Below are 20,148 nucleotides of genomic sequence, written 5' to 3'. Positions count from 1 at the left end.
AGGGAATCTGTCATTTAAACCTGGACATATTTAAAATTAATTGGGAGTTCCATAGCATAAACATGACTGGTGTCTGTACATTATTAGACTGGGATTTGTAAAATTGTCTTTTGAATAAACCGATTTTTTGATGTGGAACAATTTGTATTTATGTAAACTGCTATAGAGTTAAAGTGTTGGTAAACTTTTATTAATTTTTGTACTTGCATTTGTATATTGTTTACATGTAGCATTTTGAGCGCTCTTAAGTTATTTATTGTAGTCCACCTGCTCGCATGTGTCCATCAGTCACTGTGGGCTGGATGTTAAGGTGCCTGAAGGAAGCCAACGGGGTGCGTTTTCCATTTTCAACACCTCCATCTCTCATGTTGGAAAGCACATGTGGTTTTTGCTTGGCACCTCCATACTGTACCATTGTTCTTCACGACATAGCAAATCAAACTTGGGACCCATTTCCTCATATGGTGTGATGTGTTGGTACTGAATGTCACAAAATGCAAGCTGTGTCGTACTTTATAGGAATTTAATAGCGCTGTCTCCCGCACCCCACCCAAAAAAGATCATTTACTTTTCTGATTATATGTAAATTGGGATGTAATAAGACAGTCCCAGGAATATTGATAGGAAAATAATGTTGATAGGGAAATGTACGAAGTGTGTCATTTTAGAATTGCTTTCTTTTTATAACATTTGATCAGCTGATGTTTGCCTTGATTTCTGGGAGAGTCTACAGTACAAATATTTGAATGTATTTCCACCCCTGTTCTAGGCTCTGAGGTAGGATCCTTGTAAAATTTGTTAAACATCTTGGGTTTTCTGTGGGACAAAGATTGTGAAGCATGCTGACTGATTTAGCTGTTTGTGTGTTGCGTTAATAAATATTGTCCTGGTTCATCTACTGACGGCAACTAGAAGTTGTACTTATTTATTCTGTTTTTCTAACTTTGCAACTGATCAGTCTGTTTACGCTTTTAGAAAAGTGATTGCCAACTTGAAATTGTGCTTCTGCAATCCCAAGTGCACACCACCTAATGTTTGGAACCTGCTGGATTTCTATATAGGTTTTAAAGTCCCTTCAGACTTCCCCGAGTCTCTGTAATTATGCCTTGCACATCATTGTGAGAATAGTAATCACATGATTGTATTTTACTTCTATCTTAAATGTTCTGGTGTAAATGCTCATGTTTTTGGTTACTGTACAAAACAAATCTATTGACGGGCTAATGCACAGTGCCACAGTGGCGCAAGACATGCATGTTCGGTCTCGAACTCCCCGCCCCCCAATCGCTGTGTTTGTGATCTCATCTGCGCTGTTGTAGGGAGGAGTTGAGTGAAGGTGGTGAGCTTTGCCTGATGGCCTATGACCCAGTATCCAGCTAAAAGACAGCATAGGCCTGGGAGAAAATGGTTTAAAAGAGCAATGTTTAATATTTTTAGTGATTAGTACTTCTAAGCTTCCTGAAAGATGAGCAGGTTAACTACACTACCCAGTATAAGATCAAGCCTTATGGACCAGGGAAGTTTCAGGTTCCATCTACGTCTCTGCTAATCTTAGCCTGGGTGGTGGTGTGCTACAATTGTCCTCAGTGACCCCAGGCTAGGGAGGGGAAGAACTAGCTAGAGCTACTGATTGTTATCCATTGACTCCTGCTGGAAGGGTGTGTGTGTTGAATGGAGGTGCATGAAAGGGGATATTAGAGGTGTCAATAAAATACCAAGTGGAATAGAAAAGGTTGTAGTTGAACCACAACTGCAGGACTGAGACGTGTGTACAAAGCCGACAAAAGCCAAGTTCTGGACCATCAGGTAGCACCACACACAAAATGTAATCAATACTTGGAATGATCTTCCAGCTACGTGGTGGAGGTAAAAGCTCAGGGGTTATGTAAAAGGCTGTCAGATGGGAGATTGTAGATTTTATGGTTGAACTAGATGGGGCAAATAGCTGCTCTCTGTATTTCTCTGAGAATCTGTATTTGTGAGTGGTTTAAGGATAAGATGAGATTCAGCTGAGATGCTGCTAATATGGAATAGCTTGCTGCCACTGTTTAGATGAACTGCATAGTCTTTTGGAAGGCTGTTGATGCTTGTGGGATTGTACATCAACATGTATCTGCTTTCAGGAGAGGATTCAGAGGGGGTGGAATTTCTCAAAAAAGTGGCGGGGGGGCGGAAAAGAGTCATGATTTTTAATCGTGTTTACAATAATCTGTTGTCCCTAATTACTAGTAATTAGTACTGTTACAGGTAGGCCTGTTAAAATAAGACAGTATTTCAGTTTGACTGCTGAAAAGTATATATAGTACAAGTTGGAGATATGTCAACGAGACACTAATTATATGGAATAATGCCGGACTAGTTTGCAAATTTATGGGTTCAGTCAGATAAATGTTTTAGTTGAGCACCTGCAGGTACAGGACCGGGGTGGAACCTGGGGATTTGTGAATGCGCAGCATGAATGGAACTGAGCAGACGTCTTGAAGCAGACTGAAGACTGGATGAGTTAGAATTGTAACTGTTTTCTCGTAGTTTGTATTTGCAGTCAAGTACTATGAGCATCAATTTACTTGATACTCAGTTTAAGTAATATTACTTTTTTTTTACTCTGTTATAAATATTAACATGGACTGAGTTGTATTTTCTTGAATTTGCTGCTTTTTAAAGCCATGACTTTATTAACTACTTCTTGAAAATCGTAATTGTTCTTGTGGTTTTAGTGCCAGTACACATCCTGTATTTACCATTGAGAGCTGTGTATTATTCTTATGTGCATGCCTGGAGTAGATGATTTTCTGATGCATTTTAGAATTAGTAACACTTTTTTTCTCCCCCAGTGTATTTTGGGACCTTTACTGTGCAGCTCCTGAAAGGCGAGATACATGTGAACATTCGAGTGAAGCAAAAGCCTTCCATGATTATGTGAGTTTAAAAAAAAATTCCTCTGAATAATTATAGGTTTAAATAATTCTGTTGTATAGAAAGTGACTGCCAAATGGTGTGTCATTTCTGCAGTTGACAGTGTTGATGCTTGTTTGCAGATTCTAATTTTGGGAGGAGGAATTTCATTGTTAAAAATCTGTATCAAATATAAATCCTGAACTAGAACTTATTGTTATACAGTTTGAAAATGATTGATTGTGGCTTTCTGGCTTGAATGAACATTGGTTGACTCGCAAGAGATTTGGTTTGGCTTTGTTGGGTGTTGCCAGTCTCTGTGGTGACCGTGCTTCGTAACAAGCAAATGCAAAGAAAGGATTGAGAAAAATTTACAGCAACGTTAAAACTGTGTTGGAATGACTGACTCCCTGTGGACATTTTTTTTTAAAGGAAGTTGTGTTACTTTGGGTTTATTGTTTTGTGTAAACCTTGAAATCTGGTCTGTTCATAGAAAGGATTATTTGCCACTGTTGCCTTTTGGTTGTTGTCTTGCCTACGTACTGGTACTTAAATTATTTTTAGCAGGTGCCTGGAGCACATCAATGCAGTGAAAGAGTCCAGGATCAGCCTGCGTCGTATCTATACTGAAGCTTTCAGTATCATATGTTGGAGATTGTTACTCATAATTTAAGAACAAGCTATGGGAATGTATTTGTCACAGAATGGAAATAAATTTTATACAGATCAAAAATAAAGTTTTTAAAGTAGACCTTGTGATGAAAAAAGAAAATGGAAACTTTCATAGTTTGGCAACATAACACAAATAGACTTTAACATGAACATTCTTTGAAAGCACTTGGTGATTGTGGATTGAGTGAGAATGAGATGCATATTGGAGCAGAGTTTGCTTTGCTGTTCTACCCTGGTGAACGTCTGTTTTCGTAGATGGGTTCGACCGGCTGCTGACACATGCTCTGCATAGTTAACACTTGGGCACTGGGGTGTCATAACTAAGTATGTCAGTGATAGTGAATGATAAATAATACAAACTGCTTCCTCACTGTAAAGCTTGCGCTACAAGAGCAAGCTGCCTTTGTGGGAGTTATTTATTTTGGAAAACATTATCACATTAATGTGTGTAAAGCTGTTTCAAGAATTAATTTGTTTCACATAACTGCTCTTATTTCAAATTAAACAATTTGGTCTGGACAGATGCTTATATATAGCTAGAAGTTTTAAAAAAATGGAATAACCAACATGAAGCTCGGAATGCACAGAATATCAGTCAACAGATGTTATGTGACTCTTTTTAGTAGCTAAAGCCTGGTCATCGTACTGCTGCTGCTGTTTGGGTGTGCTCTGTAAACTAATGATGTCTGCTGGTATGTCACTGGTTCAGCTCCGAGTTGGGCTCTTTTCTCTCATCTGCTTGCTAATGGAACATGAAGTAGAGTTAATGTGCCTGTGTAAGAGTGAGAGCTGCACCTCCCCAGTGTGACTGTGCTAGAGCCTAGAAAATTTATAACCCTGGCACAAGGTTTTATGTGTTGGCTAGGTGACAACAACCTGTTTATGATTAACTGTACTGCAGGTGGAACTGAGTGGTTGGAGCCAGGCTAAAGTGACCGGTTGAGTAACGATAGTTTACCAAACTTGCAGGAAAAGGTGTTGAAGCTTATGCTGAGTAATGTTGCATTGCTGCAATATTCTGCAACACACCAGAAAAATGCAGTTTGACATTGTGAATTATTCTGTTTCTGATCTTGTATATACTTTTCTCTTAGGCGGCCCCTCGTATCGAGGATGACTTGCTTAAGGCATGTACAGACTCTACTTTTAATGGGACAAAATGGAGTATTTTGCATTTCTTGTGTTTTAAAAAAAAAAAATTGATTTACATTACCCCAATATAAGCGAAGGTGTCTATAGAACTCTAGGTCACGCCAAATTTTAAAACCTTGTTAAAGTTACTTATGTAAATCATAACTTATCTGCATATTTTGGCGGGTTCTGTGTTTAGTCTAAGTATTGGAAGGCCTACAATGGGTAACTATCATGGAAGCACATTTCTTTGCAATGTAAAAGCATCTAACATGACTAATTTTGAACAAAAGAGTTGGCAATTAAAGACAAGACTTCTCAGTTTTGAGCAAAAACACATTAGGTGAAAGAATCTTGCCTGAATCCCAACAGCTCAGTTGCTAAAGGCATTGTTTTTATGGTATTGAACGATACAGATCTGGATGATGTTGGCATCGGTCCTCTTGGTGAGTTAGCTGGTCTTCATCCAGAACAACAGTTAGGATGCTGCAATTGCCTTCAATGTTCATTGGAATTATTTTTAAGAGGAGGAAATTGGCTGAAAGTCTTGATTCTGTTTCCTATCCAGTGATGTGTGGGTGACTGATGAGCACAGGAACAATGCAAAACCCTTGGAAGTCAAGGGGGGTGCTGGTACCCATGGAGCTGTGTACCATTATAAGTCACTGCCAACAAGATAAAGGAAAAATTGAAAGAGTAAAGAATCTTCTGTAACTGACCTCTGTCCCAAAATGTGACTTCCCTGTATGTAAAGCAAGCATGTGTGTAGTCAGAACTTTGTCAGTCAGACCTTTCCTGATGATTTGGTAGATTTTTAAAATAAAAACATTGCTTGGAATTGTACAAAGCCAAACCAGAAGCATGCAGGTTTAATCGTGGTCCGTGATGAGTTAGCTGTTCTCCATTGAGGCAGCAGTTCAGGTGTTACAATTGTGCTGTCCACTTCTGGATTGGAACCGTGTAAAATCTAGTGATTCCTACTGGAAATTGGGCATTTGGCAAGAGCAGGAATGGGCTTGGCAATGATGCTGGTGCTCACTGTCTAGGCTTCTGCATAAAGAATGGCCACTTGGATGAAGTTGGTGCCTCCAGGGAGAATATTGGGAAAAAATGGGTAAATGCCCAGAATTGAAAGATCATTGCTCAGCGATGGTGCCCAATGCTGATAGCATTCTAAACCAGAGTTTGCATAACCAGTGGTTACCTTCACTGCCCTTTTGCAGTAGGAAGGCCAGAAGGCATCTTTACATTATCCTAGGAGGTCCTGAGAAGCAGCTGCCATTCTAATGAAAGTCCACTCGAGGCTGGAGCCCCGAGATTCAGTTGTAAACAAAGTACTCGACGGCAGCTTGCCAGAGCCATGAAAATGTGGCTTTCCAATGACTCTGAATGTTTATAGACTGGATACATTGTAATTGAGGTTGCAATTAAGACTGGGTGTACTGTGCCCCTGCCGTAAGTGTGCCCAGAGGGACTACAGGTTTGTTTCTTGTATGTCTACGCGTGCGTAGATTGCATTGTAGAGCATTTACTTCTACAGTTGAATAGTGTAGTTATCAACCTTTGCTGTAAGGATGCTTGCATTCTTCCTCAAGGTTCTTTAAGTGAGTGTCAGTTTCAGGCATCCAGAGCCTCTGTACAAGTCCTTATTATGCCACCGTTTGAATAGTTAAAATCTAGTCACATAAGTTAATGTCACGATTTAGCACCAACTAATGTTTCTATGCAAATTTTCAATGGTGTGTATACATCTGGCTATAAATTGATAAAATAACGTGTGTGTATCAAATTTCAGTTGCAAGCGATTTCCTTTTTGCTTTCTCTCAGACCCTCAAAATTGGGACCCAAGTGCAACTAAAAGGGTGTGGTTCAACAGAAGTCAACATCTCCCCAAGTGCTCATTCTTTTGTGTGTCGATGGACTATTTGACTGTGGGAGCAGCAGCCGAGCCTGTTTTCACCTCGCCTGATGTGTACGAACATTTTCTGGCAGGGATCACTGAAAGATGATTAGGAGCAAGAACCTTTCTTGATTTTGTTTTTTTCCCTCTAGCCTAGGAACATAAAATCAATTACAGGCTGTATCCTAATTGCTGTACTGGCAGAGATTACCTGACAGCGATTTGAATTTGAGACCCTCTAGTCTGGGTGTGGTAGTACTGGATGATGTGTTTACCTATTAAACCATTGGAGGAGGTGCAGTTAGCTGAGACTTATCACCACTTTGTTCTGTCTGCTGTAGTTGTATGCAGCTGTCCTGTGTTTTAGCAAGAGACAGCTAGTTATGATGTATGTGACGTCAGTTTAACTTCACTGCTCTGCTTATCTTGTGTGGATTACTGATAATCAGGATTGGAGTGGGTTTAATATACCCATTTAATCAGAGCACCCATTTGGTTCAAAATTGAAATGTGCAATTATTATATGTCGGTTCTTTTTCATGCTGCCAGTCCCAAAGCCATTGACTTAAGCTGGGGTGCAGTTACACAACTACCAGGCTCCCGCTGGTCCAAGGGTATACTCATGAAGAACGATCACAGGTAGCCAGTGTTGGTAGGCTACGGGACCATGAGACAATGATGATTGAGGCTAGTCCTAGCTTGCCAGTTGTCCACATGCGATCTCTTCCTGCAAGAGTCACTAGATAGCGTTCAGCACCGGAACTTGGATTTTTTTTGCCATCGCCAACTCTGAGGTAGTGCTGCCAATAGAAGGGCCCTGCTGATGTCTCAGCTGAGATCGGCGAAGTCAGAACAAATCATCAGTCAAAGCTGTGGGCTTTCCAAGTCTATCGCTCAGTTCCACACCAGTGGTGCATTTACCAACTGTGCACCATCAAGAAGCTCTTGTTTGTCTTGAACAGTTTTCTGTTGGAGTTCTGCTGTAATGGTCATTGTGGGTGCCAGCCTGGTGTACTGCATTCTGTAACATACACCAACTATACCATTACTCGTGTGAGGAGTGTGTAATTGAGAGTTTGAATTTCTGAGGCTGGAACTTCATTTTGTGGAAGGAATTCTTTAACCATAATGACAAGAAATGGACCAGTTACTTGCTGCGGTTTAGTATTGCAGTAGGTTTTGGCTGGAGTATGACACTCAGATGTGACGGGTGACTGCCAAGTTAGCTTTGCATTGTTTTGAATCATTGGACACAGTTCAGTAAAAATTACTTTGGAAACTAGTGAAAATGATGGACTCATTAGCTGGTTATAGCTCATTTTCATTGTGCATCAATTGGCAATATTACCAAAATGTTCTGTTAGAATGCTTATAAGTTTCCCTATATTCTGTATTGCTTGGATTTAATAAAAAATACTGTATATAGTGACTAAGAGGGAATTTTGTTTTGAGAACGCAAAATTGTGGCATTTCCACCCTATTAGTTGATGGCTTCCTATCAGTTATTCCATGTGTCTGAGTAGCAGATAGCATCTCTTCGTCTGCCTTTCCCCTCTGATCTTGAAGGCACTGACAGATCATTTCTCAGTCCCACAAGTAACAGCAGCACTTGCGTACCTCATCCAAGTGGACCTTCTTCCTGTGTGAGCCTCAGCAGACATTATTGGCAGGCTATTTAACTGTGGAAGGTATCCCGGCCGAATCTGATGCTGTTGTCATCCAGCACCACACACGCACTTTCCAGTGATGGCCATTAAATTTCCTTTTCCCTGGCTCGGTGTTGCTGAGACCAATTTTAGTGACTCTATTATCACCCTGGCTGAGTGCAGATAACTCGGCACAAATGCGGGAATTCTGCGCCCTAATTCATTGGGTGCAATGCTCTTTGGAACGTCTTGAGTTTGTGAAAGATGCTAGATAAATGCAAGTCTTTATGACTCAATACCATGTGGAGTAGCCCATTTATCGTCTGCCACTGGGAGCTTTGAAATCAACTTTTAAAGGATACTTTTCTCGTGGAAGCTTTACTCTGGAAATTTCTAATGTAGGGAGCAGACTAGGTAGGTGTGTAAAGATTATTGAAACAAATATAACCAGGGAATAGCACTTTGTAGAGTAGAGGAAGAAACGGAGTAAATCAATCCTTCAGGTTCCTTAACCCAGTATCCTAGAGTGGACGGTAGTCATGACTGAGCAGCATTTGTTATATATCACATTACTTTGACTTAAACACATTTGCAGTTTTTAGTAAAAATTAAAAAAAACATAATTGTGAAATAAAGGCACTGAACACTGGAAATGTATTGCTGGTGGATTAGCATTGGAAAGAGTAGGGAAAGGTTAATGTTTTACCCTTGGAAGAAAGGGGAGGAATTCTGCCAAGTTTGTACAGATTTGAGAACTGATCCCAGGTTACAGTGCAGCAACAGAAGTGGGCTGCGTAGTGCAAACGAGACTGCATCATCAGAAGCCTAAGGTAGGGTTATACTGATGTACTGAATGGCCAAACCGTTCCAGGCAACCGGCCAGTATGTTTATACTCCTGGTATCTTGGAAATGGTATCAGTGATGCAAGTAAACACTTGATACAGCATTGTATGGCTGATACTCTGGTGTTACACATGCAACAGATGGTTGGATGTGTTAGTTTTTTTTTACAGCTCCCCCAATAGCTGAGCTGTACAAACCAGAAATCCCAGATTTGATCCTCGAGCTGACGGCTGAATTCAGCTGGGATAACTGTTGGTGGTGGAGGTTGGGGGGGGTGGGGTGGTCACGATAATTGGCCACATCTTTACACGAGTTAGGGAGGGGGAAATGAGCTGGGTTTTCTGCTCCACATGGGTCTTGCTGGAAAGTTCATATGTGTGGATCTCCAGTGAGCACTTGATCTGGGTCAGTTTTATTACCCACTGAAAACAACATTGGCAAAGCTAATCCATGACTGATGCCTGTTTGGGCAATGCACCTGAGAACACTGGTGGAACTATGTCACAGTAATGGATCATCATCATCAAAAGTGGTCGGAAAGCGAAAATGGCAAGAAAACGAGGGAGAAACAATGTTTGTGTGAAACCAAGTGACAAATGGGACTGTATACTATTTTGTTTAAACTGGATGGTTAAAGAAAAGAAGTCGTATTTTGGGAACAAAAGTTTCAAATTTGTGCTCTAATAGATCTTTTATAACTGATCATTGTTGGAACTCGTAGAGCTCCTTAAATGTGCAGGTGCTGATGTAGCGTAAAGAATTGCTCAGGTTGGTGGGTTGAAGTATGGTGTAATTTTATCGGGATTTGAACGCAAGTTGTTTTGAAACCTTTTTGAGGTGAACTTAATTTGTGAGATGTGTTATTCTGTGTATGAATTTGTAGATGAATAGATTCATTTGTATGAAGTGAGTACAGTTTAGTGTTCTGTGAGGAAAATTGCTGACTAATGGCTTGCTGAATGTACACAGAAGCTGACTTGGGTGTAACTCTGATAACTACATTTAAATGACAGGCAGAACATTGAAAATATTCTTCGTATTTTACCGCAGGCGTGTTCTAAATGTTGGGATGCGTTAAATTTACAAAATACATAATCCTTTGCTCTCATCTCCTGTCCCCCTCCCTCCAGCACCAGGTGTCTCTGTCACTTGCCATCCCTGCTGACACTAGATTGTATACTACTGTTGACACTGCTGTAACTGGCTGGCATGAGAGGAGCTGTGCTGTGCCCCTTTGGGTTCCCCACCCCTGAGGAGCACATCCCTGAAATGGTATAGTTATCAAAAAAAGAGTTGCCCTTGTATGGCATCTATTGTGCCTCATGTTCTAAACGGCATCACCAACAATGAATTAATTTGAAGTGACGTTACTCTTTTATGGGCAAATGTGGTAGCCATTTTCTCGACTGCAAGAATCCACAAACAGCAGTGAGACGATGGGTCCATTAATCTTTTTTGGTGGTGGTAGAGAGGGCTAGAACACTTTTCTCCTCTTCAAGTCATCCAATTGGATCTTCAACGTTCACTTGAACCACTGGAACAAGTAAATAACTAACTGGTCCTTTGTTTAATGTCTCATCTGAAGGACAGCACTTCTGGCAATACTGCCCTCCCTCAGTACTGCACTGTTGTGTCAGCCTTGATTATAAGCTCATGTCCCAGAGTGTGCTTGAATCCAGAACGTTTTGATTCAGACGCTAGAGTATTAACCAACTGAGCCAACGTGATGCCCAATCACTGGTAACGGTATGTGGGAAATTATGAAGACAAATCTCTGTCTTAAAAGTCATTACCCCAGCAAAACAAAAATCGTACGGTGCACCATTTCAGTGCCTTTAACATCATGTAGCTGCATTACTTTTACTATTGAACTTCAAAAACATTTTCTCTTTTTTCTTCCTCCTCTTTTCCTGGAGGAGTTGAGTTGTGTTGAAATCTCATTCTGCGATGCTGCGAGGAGGATGCTATGAGGCTGCAGAGCGACTTGGATAGGTTAGGTGAGTGGGCAAATGCATGGCAGATGAAGTATAATGTGGATAAATGTGAGGTTATCCACTTTGGTGGTAAAAACAGAGAGACAGACTATTATCTGAATGGTGACAGATTAGGAAAAGGGGAGATGCAACGAGACCTGGGTGTCATGGTACATCAGTCATTGAAGGTTGGCATGCAGGTACAGCAGACGGTTAAGAAAGCAAATGGCATGTTGGCCTTCATAGCGAGGGGATTTGAGTACAGGGGCAGGGAGGTGTTGCTACAGTTGTACAGGGCCTTGGTGAGGCCACACCTGGAGTATTGTGTACAGTTTTGGTCTCCTAACTTGAGGAAGGACATTCTTGCTATTGAGGGAGTGCAGCGAAGATTCATCAGACTGATTCCCGGGATGGTGGGACTGACATATCAAGAAAGACTAGATCAACTGGGCTTGTATTCACTGGAGTTCAGAAGAATGAGAGGGGACCTCATAGAAACGTTTAAAATTCTGACTGGTTTAGACAGGTTAGTTGCAGGAAGAATGTTCCCAATGTTGGGGAAGTCCAGAACCAGGGGTCACAGTCTAAGGATAAGGGGTAAGCCATTTAGGACCGAGATGAGGAGAAACTTCTTCGCCCAGAGAGTGGTGAACCTGTGGAATTCTCTATCACAGAACGTAGTTGTGGCCAATTCACTAAATATATTCAAAAAGGAGTTAGATGAAGTCCTTACTACTCGGGATCAAGGGGTATGGCAAGAAAGCAGGAAGAGGGTACTGAAGTTGCATGTTCAGCCATGAACTCATTGAATGGCGGTGCAGGCTAGAAGGGCTGAATGGCCTACTCCTGCACCTATTTTCTATGTATCTATGTTTCTATACTCTTTAATAGCTCTCTGTTTCAAGCAAGTATTTAATTTTCTTTTAAAAGAATTTGTGACCTCTGATGACGTTTCATTGGAAGGAACATGGAAATATCCAAGTATCACAGGATCTCTAACAGCCTCCCGGACATGGCAGAAGGATGGGGAAATAAGTCATGTGAACGATAACTTAAAAAAATCTTTTCCTTCCAAGTTGAATGGCCCCTTATGCTCTCTTTAAAAGCAGCTCCCAAAACTGCACATTAGTAGTCAAATGTAAGGAGTAGTGGAACCTTTGTTATTCACTAAAATGGACGGGCGCTTGATAGATCATAGAACTGAGTGAGTGAAATTTAAAAAGGAGTGCAAAGTTGAATTCCTCCATATCAGTTTTATTTTAAAAAAATGTTCAGAAATCTATAGCTTGAGGCTTTTTTGCCTCCTATAAATCTGTTTCCCTCCTCCTCCCTCACCATAAAATTACAGAAATAAAAAAATTACCGACACATCACAATGGGCCGAATAGCCTCCTGTGTCAGAATTTTCTATGATCCTATGAAAACTACTGGAATCGAATAGAAATTCAACACTTGCGTTCAGCAGTACCTATTTATTAAATAAAGGAACCCTTTTGCTTTTTTAAAACTGGAAGGACAATATATGAACTTCCACCACAGTCAGGTTAAAGGGCACATGTCCCGTACAGGTTCCTGGGAGGTTTTAGATTTAATCCAGCAACCCTCAAGTAAAGCTGTGATGCGCAAGATTAGAGTGTCAACAATCTAGGGTTTCCTTTCAGCTCTGCTTCTCCACGATCCTGGAATAACTATGTACCAGTGATTCTCAGGCTTATCCATTTCCTCCTTCCCTGGTTTACCAGAGTATTAGCTGTTCCAGACATTTCAGCCCCATTCCGTTTTCCCAACATTTCAGCCTCGCTCCTTTAGCTGATATTTCACACACAAGTGTATAAATTTACGGAGTGACTTCTGCCAACGAACCAGAAGCTGTGCAGAATTACCCTGGAAATTTCAATGATGTTTCTGCTTGCCCTGTTCCCGACATTTCAGCCCTGCTCCCCGTTCCTGTTCCCCACCACTTTGGATCATTGCAAACAGCTTCCCAGCATAGTTTCACTCAATAGGTTTTTTTCCAAATCTGAACCTCCAAAGAACCCACCAAGACTGCCCATGTACAACTACTTACAGTTCGTGGGCAGCAGTTCAGTCCATAAATTTAATACATTAGAGAAGTTTATGCCCTTAATAGTTACAGGAACATGTTTTCAGTATTCAACTCTAATATTTCCCAACAATTGTTAATAAAAACATGAACGGTAAATTAGAATGACACATCAGGGATTGGTCTTCTGCATGTTGATGGCACTCAGTGTGAGGTGTAACGACAACCAGCCTCCTGAGCTTCGGGTGGTATTGTTATTTATCAGCACAGTGCAACAACTGGTTGAAGAGACACAGTCCAGCACTTGATTTTTTTTTCTCCCCACTGGTTTAAAAAATTGCTAAGAGCAAGAAATCCCCCCACCCCACCCGGACCTGGAGCTAAAATGCGTGTTTGTATTTTGTAGCACCAGAGCAGTGCGTAGCTGCTGCCCAGTGCAAGCTGCCTTTTCTTTGTAGAATGTTGCTCATTGTGTGCTCCCAGGATGACATGGCCATGTGTAATAGGGACTAACACTCAGATCTGCCTTTGTGTTAGTTTGGGGGCAGCTATTGCTGGCTAAGTTGCACTCTGAGGTGTCTGACCCTCGCTGGGGAGTAGGGTAAGGTTTTGGAGGGTGGGGTCAGCAGCCTTTCCTAGGGTAGGTTTGTAGCTTTTAATGGTGTTCGGGCCTCCGTCCAGGTTCTTTCCACAATCTCTGTTTCTAAAGGACAAAAGGAAAACAAAAGAGGGAAATTTGCAATTCGTATCGGGGGCTGCAGCATGACTTGCTTTGTGAACCACAAAAAAAAAGCTCCAGTTATTTGGGCTCTTCTATTCAAACAGGGCATCTGTCCCTTATGTGCTCTTGGTGAAACATCGTAAACTCAATCCTCGCTTTCTGAAGTGGTGTTGTATCTGGATTTATTTGCTGTTTTTGGAGTTTAGAATGTTGGGGGAGGGTTAGTTAGCCATGACCCTGCTGAGATTTCTAGCAAGCGCTCAGTGTTAAAACCCTGATGCACAGTGGAGGGGGAGAGTAAGGGGGAAGTGGCGTGTCAAGGCGCTTTCCACCTCCAAAATTTCACAATCTTTACTGAGATTGGGTTTGTTTTGGCACGTGTAAAACATTCACTTGTTGAACAGAGGAGAGAATGGCTTTAGCAAGGATCCACCGCAGTTGGAAGTTTTTTTTCTGCTGGACATTAAGTAGCCTGTCTTTGTTATTAGGTTAATTAGTTGCAATAAGTATAAGACTAAATCTAGTCTTGAAATGCATGTTGGTTTGGTATTAAGCATACTTTATTGTGACAAATGGGAGTCGGATTTACAAAGTACTGTGGTTTGGCATGTGTTTGCCACCAAAATACCACATTTAGACTATCCAGGTGGAACCTAAACAACCTGTCGGCATACTGTTGACTATAGAAGATGATGTAGCTGAGGCTGATTCTGTTCTCGCCCAATGTGTGCTTTCCAGCAGAGGTCACCGGATGGTGATCAGGAGTGGGAATCTTGGCCAATTTCAGTCTTGCCCCTTCCCAGACTGTACTACAGAGGCCAGTTGCAGCACCCATACAGACACGTCAGCTAACTCAGCAGACCCTGTGACCTTCCTAGTCTGTATGGCTCGATTCCACACCACGCAGGGCATTTACCTACTGAGCCCTTAGTAGGGTCTGGCAGCTGACAACGTGAAAAGTGCTACAACATGCAGCATCCCTATTGTCTGTATTCATAGACACAACGGGCATAAAAATATTCCTGAGTGTTGAAACCTCTTAAAAGGTGACTTAACAATTATCTGGTCTTCTGCTACTTTGTGAAATTGTGGAGATTCTTTGCCTTAAGAGGTTTCTTTGTAAGAAGCTAGGGCTTCATTTTTAAATTCTCTTCCAAACCCCTTTCCCTTCCCCCAGAGCTGTGCCAGATGCCAAGGATTTATAAGAATATAAGAAATAGGAACAGGAATAGGCCATACGACCTCTCGAGCCTGCACCGCCATTCCATAAGATCATGGCTGATCTGATCATGGACTCAGCTCCACTTCCCCGCCCGCTCCCCATAACCGCTTATCGTTTAAGAAACTGTCTATTTCTGTCTTAAATGTATTCAATGTCCCAGCTTCCACAGCTCTGAGGCAGCGAGTTCCACAGATTTACAACCCTCAGAGAAGAAATTTCTCCTCATCTCTGTTTTAAATGGGCGGCCCCTTATTCTAAGATCATGCCCTCTAGTTCTAGTCTCCCCCATCAGTGGAAACATCCTCTCTGCATCCACCTTGTCAAGCCCTCTCATAATCTTATACGTTTCGATAAGATCACCCCTCATTATTCTGAATTCCAATGAGTAGAGGCCCAACCTACTCAACTTTTCCTCATAAGTCAACCCCCTCCTCCCCGGAATCAACCTAATGAACCTTCTTTGAACTGCCTCCAAAGCAAGTATATAAAACTACATGCAGTATTCCAGGTGTGGCCTTTATATAGCTGTAGCAAGACTTCTCTGCTTTTATATTCCATCCCCTTTGCAATATCTTGCGTTGTTGCCTGATTTGTCAGCAAACACCAATTTATCACTTCAAAAGCTCTTTGTCAGATCTTAACCAAACTGTTGTAAGTACCTTTCTCATAGTTCAGTCCTGGCCCAGTGCTCTGTTTACTGGCCCAGTGCTCTGTTTACATGTCTGTAGGAAGGGATGTTCCTCCTTCCCAGATTCTCGTCCGACCTGACAAGTGACTTCCTTTTGTCTGTTCTTTATGGAACTCATCTGGGGCAGTGCACTGGTGTATCAGGCAGACTGCGCTTGTAGATATTGTACCAGCACAAACTCCCTCACCTCCGTTAAAACACAAACATGTTTCATTTGCATTTGGTTTGTACCAGAATTATAACTTACAATTTTCAAATGTGAGAATTACATTCTATGTTGACCTGTAACCACTTTAAATGTTACTGGCATCTTAACTATTTCCAGAATGATTTCTACACATTTTATCTGCATTTTTGACAGTTTAAAAATAAAAGTATATCCCTAAATATCAAAATTAACCAATGCCTCATATTCACCCCATTCCACCCCCCCCCCCCCACCTTCACCAATTGCGAGGAGCTCATGGATTTCTTTGTCACTAAGATTGAGACTATCTGATCGGCTGCCTCTGCTGCTGCCCGCCATTTCCCTTTGCCTACAACAACATCAACACCTTGTAGTTATATAATGCCTTTAACGTAGTGGAATGTCCTAAGACGCTTCGCAGGAGTGTTAGCAAACAAAACGTTACACTGAGTCACATAAGCAGATATTAGGGCAGATGAGAGGTAGGTTTTGAGGGGTGTCTTAAAGGAGGAAATAGAGGCTGAGAGGTTTAGGGAGCGAATTCCAGAGCTTTAGGGCCTTGGCAGATGAAGGCACGCCACCAATGGTGGAGCTAAAGCTTCCCTTTGCCCTAGCCCTGATGCTGCGTCCTTCTCTAGTTTCTTTCCGATCTCCTCTCATCCTCTCTTCAAACTGATTTTTGTCTGAGTTCTAACTCCTGTTCCCTTGACCCCATTCCCACTAAGCTACTGATCACTCAACTTCCCTTCTTGGCCCCCATACTAGCTGACATTGTAAAATGGCTCCCTCTTTTAAAACAGCTGACCACACCCCTTCAAAATACCTACCCTCAACCCCTTTGTTCTTGCAAACTAATGCCCCATCTCCACTCCTTTTCTTCAAAGTTGTTGAATGTGTTGCTTTCCAATCCATGTCCATCTTTTCTGCTCCATGTTTTGAGTTTCATTGTCAGGTTGCTCCTCCTGCCACAGCTGTGAAACCGTGCCGATCTAAGTCACAACTTACATCCTGTGACCATGGTGCATTGTTGTTCCTCGACCTCTCTGCAATCTTTACCACGGTCAATCACGCCATACTCTTCCAATGCTTCTCCTCTATTGCCCAACTTGGTTTCACTTTTACCTATCAAATCATAGTTAGTGCATCGCCAACAATGGCATCTCTTCTTGCCCTTGCACTGTTGCCTCAAAGTCCCCAAGGATCTATCATTGACCCCTCAACAACTTCATCTATATGCTACCCTAGTGACACAATTCGCAGATAGGAGGTTAGCTTCCACATGTACACTAATGGTACCCAGCTCTATGTCTCCACCACCCCTCTAAATCCATCCATTGCCTCTGTGTAGTTAAACTGTTTGTCTGATGCCCAGTCCCAGATGAACCGCAATATCCTTTAATTAAGCATTGGGAAGACCGAAGGCACTGTGCTAACCATTACCTAGCTGTTTGTGAGGTGATCATTTGGTGGCACAGTTTTGAGTATTAATACCTGATTCAGACATGAGTTTCTGGTACTTGTCAATAGTAAATAAACATGGTGTGAAAGAGGAAAACTAAGTCTCCAAATAATTGTAAACTCCAATATTTGGTTTCTTTGCATCTGCAAAGAGGAGCAAAAATGCCCTACAAAATGTTTAACTCAGAAAACCATTAACTGTTTGAGAAATCATCAGTTGCATTGTTGTTGACCTGTATTTGGTGAAAACTAGAAATGGCCATGTAGGATTAGATCTATTGATTAATTATAGAGGATACATTGACTCGTGATATATTCAGAGGAGAGAAAACATAATCGTAAGTGAAAAATTAAGCTGTGTAGCAAAATGATTTCTGAGCTGCAAAGTTTCTTTTTTTATTAGAAAACTCTAGTTTCTAAAATGTTTTTCTTTTCTCAAGCTTATCTCAAAAATAAGATGTAAATTGATGATCTCCGAGATGTTCCTTGATGCTGGGGACTTGGCCCTTGAAAATTAAGTGGTTTCTTTGTATTCACAGTGAAGTGATGATGGAATTGTGGACAGGAAGCTTCCCTATCTATAAACAGTCTGGTAAATCGGAAGTGCTAAATAAAAGCAAAATAATGCATCTAAATGAGAAAAGAGGTTAATGTTCCAAGGGGAGACCCTGGTCAGAAATGCAAAGTCTTGGTGCTTTAATATTCTACATGGCTGCATAAAGCAATGTGATATTATATGGAACAGCTCTTCCAAGGTTGAAGTAAATTGTTGTCTTGCTTAACCTACCCATGGGTTGCTGGTAAAGCAGGGAAGCTGACTTGTTGCTTGTATTTTCCTCCTGCTGCACACACAGGGCTCAATTTTCCCCAAATCGTTTTTTTTGGCGTACTTGAAGAGTTACGCCCGATTTTTTTTTTTGGGCCTAAGTACGGCAAAAAAAATATTTAAAGTTTCCCCGTTGGATTTTTTCATTTTGGTGTGGGAAACCCAACCTTGTTTTGGGGGTGGAGCCTTGATCTGCGCCAATAAGATCGGGCTGCCATGGTAACCAGGGACACAATGCGAGCTGAGGCTACTAAGTGAAGCGTACAGCCTCCTCTCCCCTCTCTCTCTTTTTCCCCCCCCCCAACCTCTCTCTTTTCCCCCCCCCCCCAACCTCTCTCTCCCCCCCCCCCCAACCTCTCTCTCTTCCCCCCCCCCCCCAACCTCTCTCTCTTCCCCCCCCCCCCCAACCTCTCTCTCTTCCCCCCCCCCCAACCTCTCTCTCTTCCCCCCAACCTCTCTCTTCCCCCCCCCCCAAACCTCTCTCTTCCCCCCCCCAAACCTCTCTCTTCCCTGCCCCCCCCCAAACCTCTCTCTTCCCCCCCCCAACCTCTCTCTTCCCCCCCTCCCAACCTCTCTCTTCCCCCCCCCCCCAACCTCTCTCTCTTCCCCCCCCCCCCCAACCTCTCTCTCTTCCCCCCCCCCAACCTCTCTCTTCCCCCCCCCAACCCTCTCTCTTCCCCCCCCCCCAACCTCTCTCTTCCCCCCCCCCCAACCTCTCTCTCTTCCCCCCCTCCCAACCTCTCTCTCTTCCCCCCCCCCCCCAACCTCTCTCTCTTCCCCCCCCCAACCTCTCTCTTCCCCCCCCCAACCTCTCTCTTCCCCCCCCCCAACCTCTCTCTTCCCCCCCCCCCCCCAACCTCTCTCTTCCCCCCCCCCCAACCTCTCTCTTCCCCCCCCAACCTCTCTCTTCCCCCCCCCAACCTCTCTCTTCCCCCCCCCAACCTCTCTCTTCCCCCCCCCACCTCTCTCTTCCCCCCCCCCAACCTCTCTCTTCCCCCCCCCAACCTCTCTCTTCCCCCCCCCCAACCTCTCTCTTCCCCCCCCCCCAACCTCTCTCTTTCCCCCCCCCCCAACCTCTCTCTTTCCCCCCCCCCAACCTCTCTCTTCCCCCCCCCCAACCTCTCTCTTTCCCCCCCCCCCCAACCTCTCTCTTTCCCCCCCCCCAACCTCTCTCTTTCCCCCCCCCCCCAACCTCTCTCTTTCCCCCCCCCAACCTCTCTCTTCCCCCCCCCCCCAACCTCTCTCTTCCCCCCCCCCCCAACCTCTCTCTTCCCCCCCCCCAACCTCTCTCTTCCCCCCCCCCAACCTCTCTCTTCCCCCCCCCCAACCTCTCTCTTCCCCCCCCCAACCTCTCTCTTCCCCCCCCCAACCTCACTCTTCCCCCCCCCCAACCTCTCTCTTCCCCCCCCAACCTCTCTCTTCCCCCCCCAACCTCTCTCTTCCCCCCCCAACCTCTCTCTTCCCCCCCCAACCTCTCTCTTCCCCCCCCAACCTCTCTCTTCCCCCCCCCCAACCTCTCTCTTCCCCCCCCCAACCTCTCTCTTCCCCCCCCCCCCAACCTCTCTCTTCCCCCCCCCCCCAACCTCTCTCTTCCCCCCCCCAACCTCTCTCTTCCCCCCCCCCCCCCAACCTCTCTCTTCCCCCCCCCCCCAACCTCTCTCTTCCCCCCCCCCCCACCTCTCTCTTCCCCCCCCCCCCCCCAACCTCTCTCTTCCCCCCCCCCCCAACCTCTCTCTTCCCCCCCCCCCCAACCTCTCTCTTCCCCCCCCCCCCCCAACCTCTCTCTTCCCCCCCCCCAACCTCTCTCTTCCCCCCCCCCCAACCTCTCTTTCCCCCCCCCCAACCTCTCTTTCCCCCCCACAAACTACTCTCTTCCCCTCTCTCCCCCCCCCCCCAAACCCCTCTCTTTTCCCCTCCCCACCTCTCTCTTCCCTCCCCACC

At 43.7% G+C, this 20,148-nt stretch overlaps 1 protein-coding gene across 8 annotated transcripts in view; it reads left to right on the top strand.

Annotated features, from left to right (window-relative positions):
• ssbp3a (single stranded DNA binding protein 3a) overlaps positions 1–20,148 on the top strand; it is a 99,671-nt gene that overhangs the window by 2,159 nt on the left and 77,364 nt on the right. For all 8 annotated transcript variants that reach the window (XM_070887234.1, XM_070887232.1, XM_070887230.1 and 5 more), the window contains exon 4: positions 2,835–2,919. In XM_070887234.1, coding sequence (XP_070743335.1) covers positions 2,835–2,919 — 85 coding nt within the window. The remainder of the gene's footprint in view (positions 1–2,834; positions 2,920–20,148) is intronic.

Source organism: Pristiophorus japonicus, chromosome 8 (assembly GCF_044704955.1).
Source record: "Pristiophorus japonicus isolate sPriJap1 chromosome 8, sPriJap1.hap1, whole genome shotgun sequence".
Classification (NCBI taxonomy): Eukaryota; Metazoa; Chordata; class Chondrichthyes; family Pristiophoridae; genus Pristiophorus; species Pristiophorus japonicus.
This window is presented reverse-complemented; position numbering and strand designations above follow the sequence as displayed.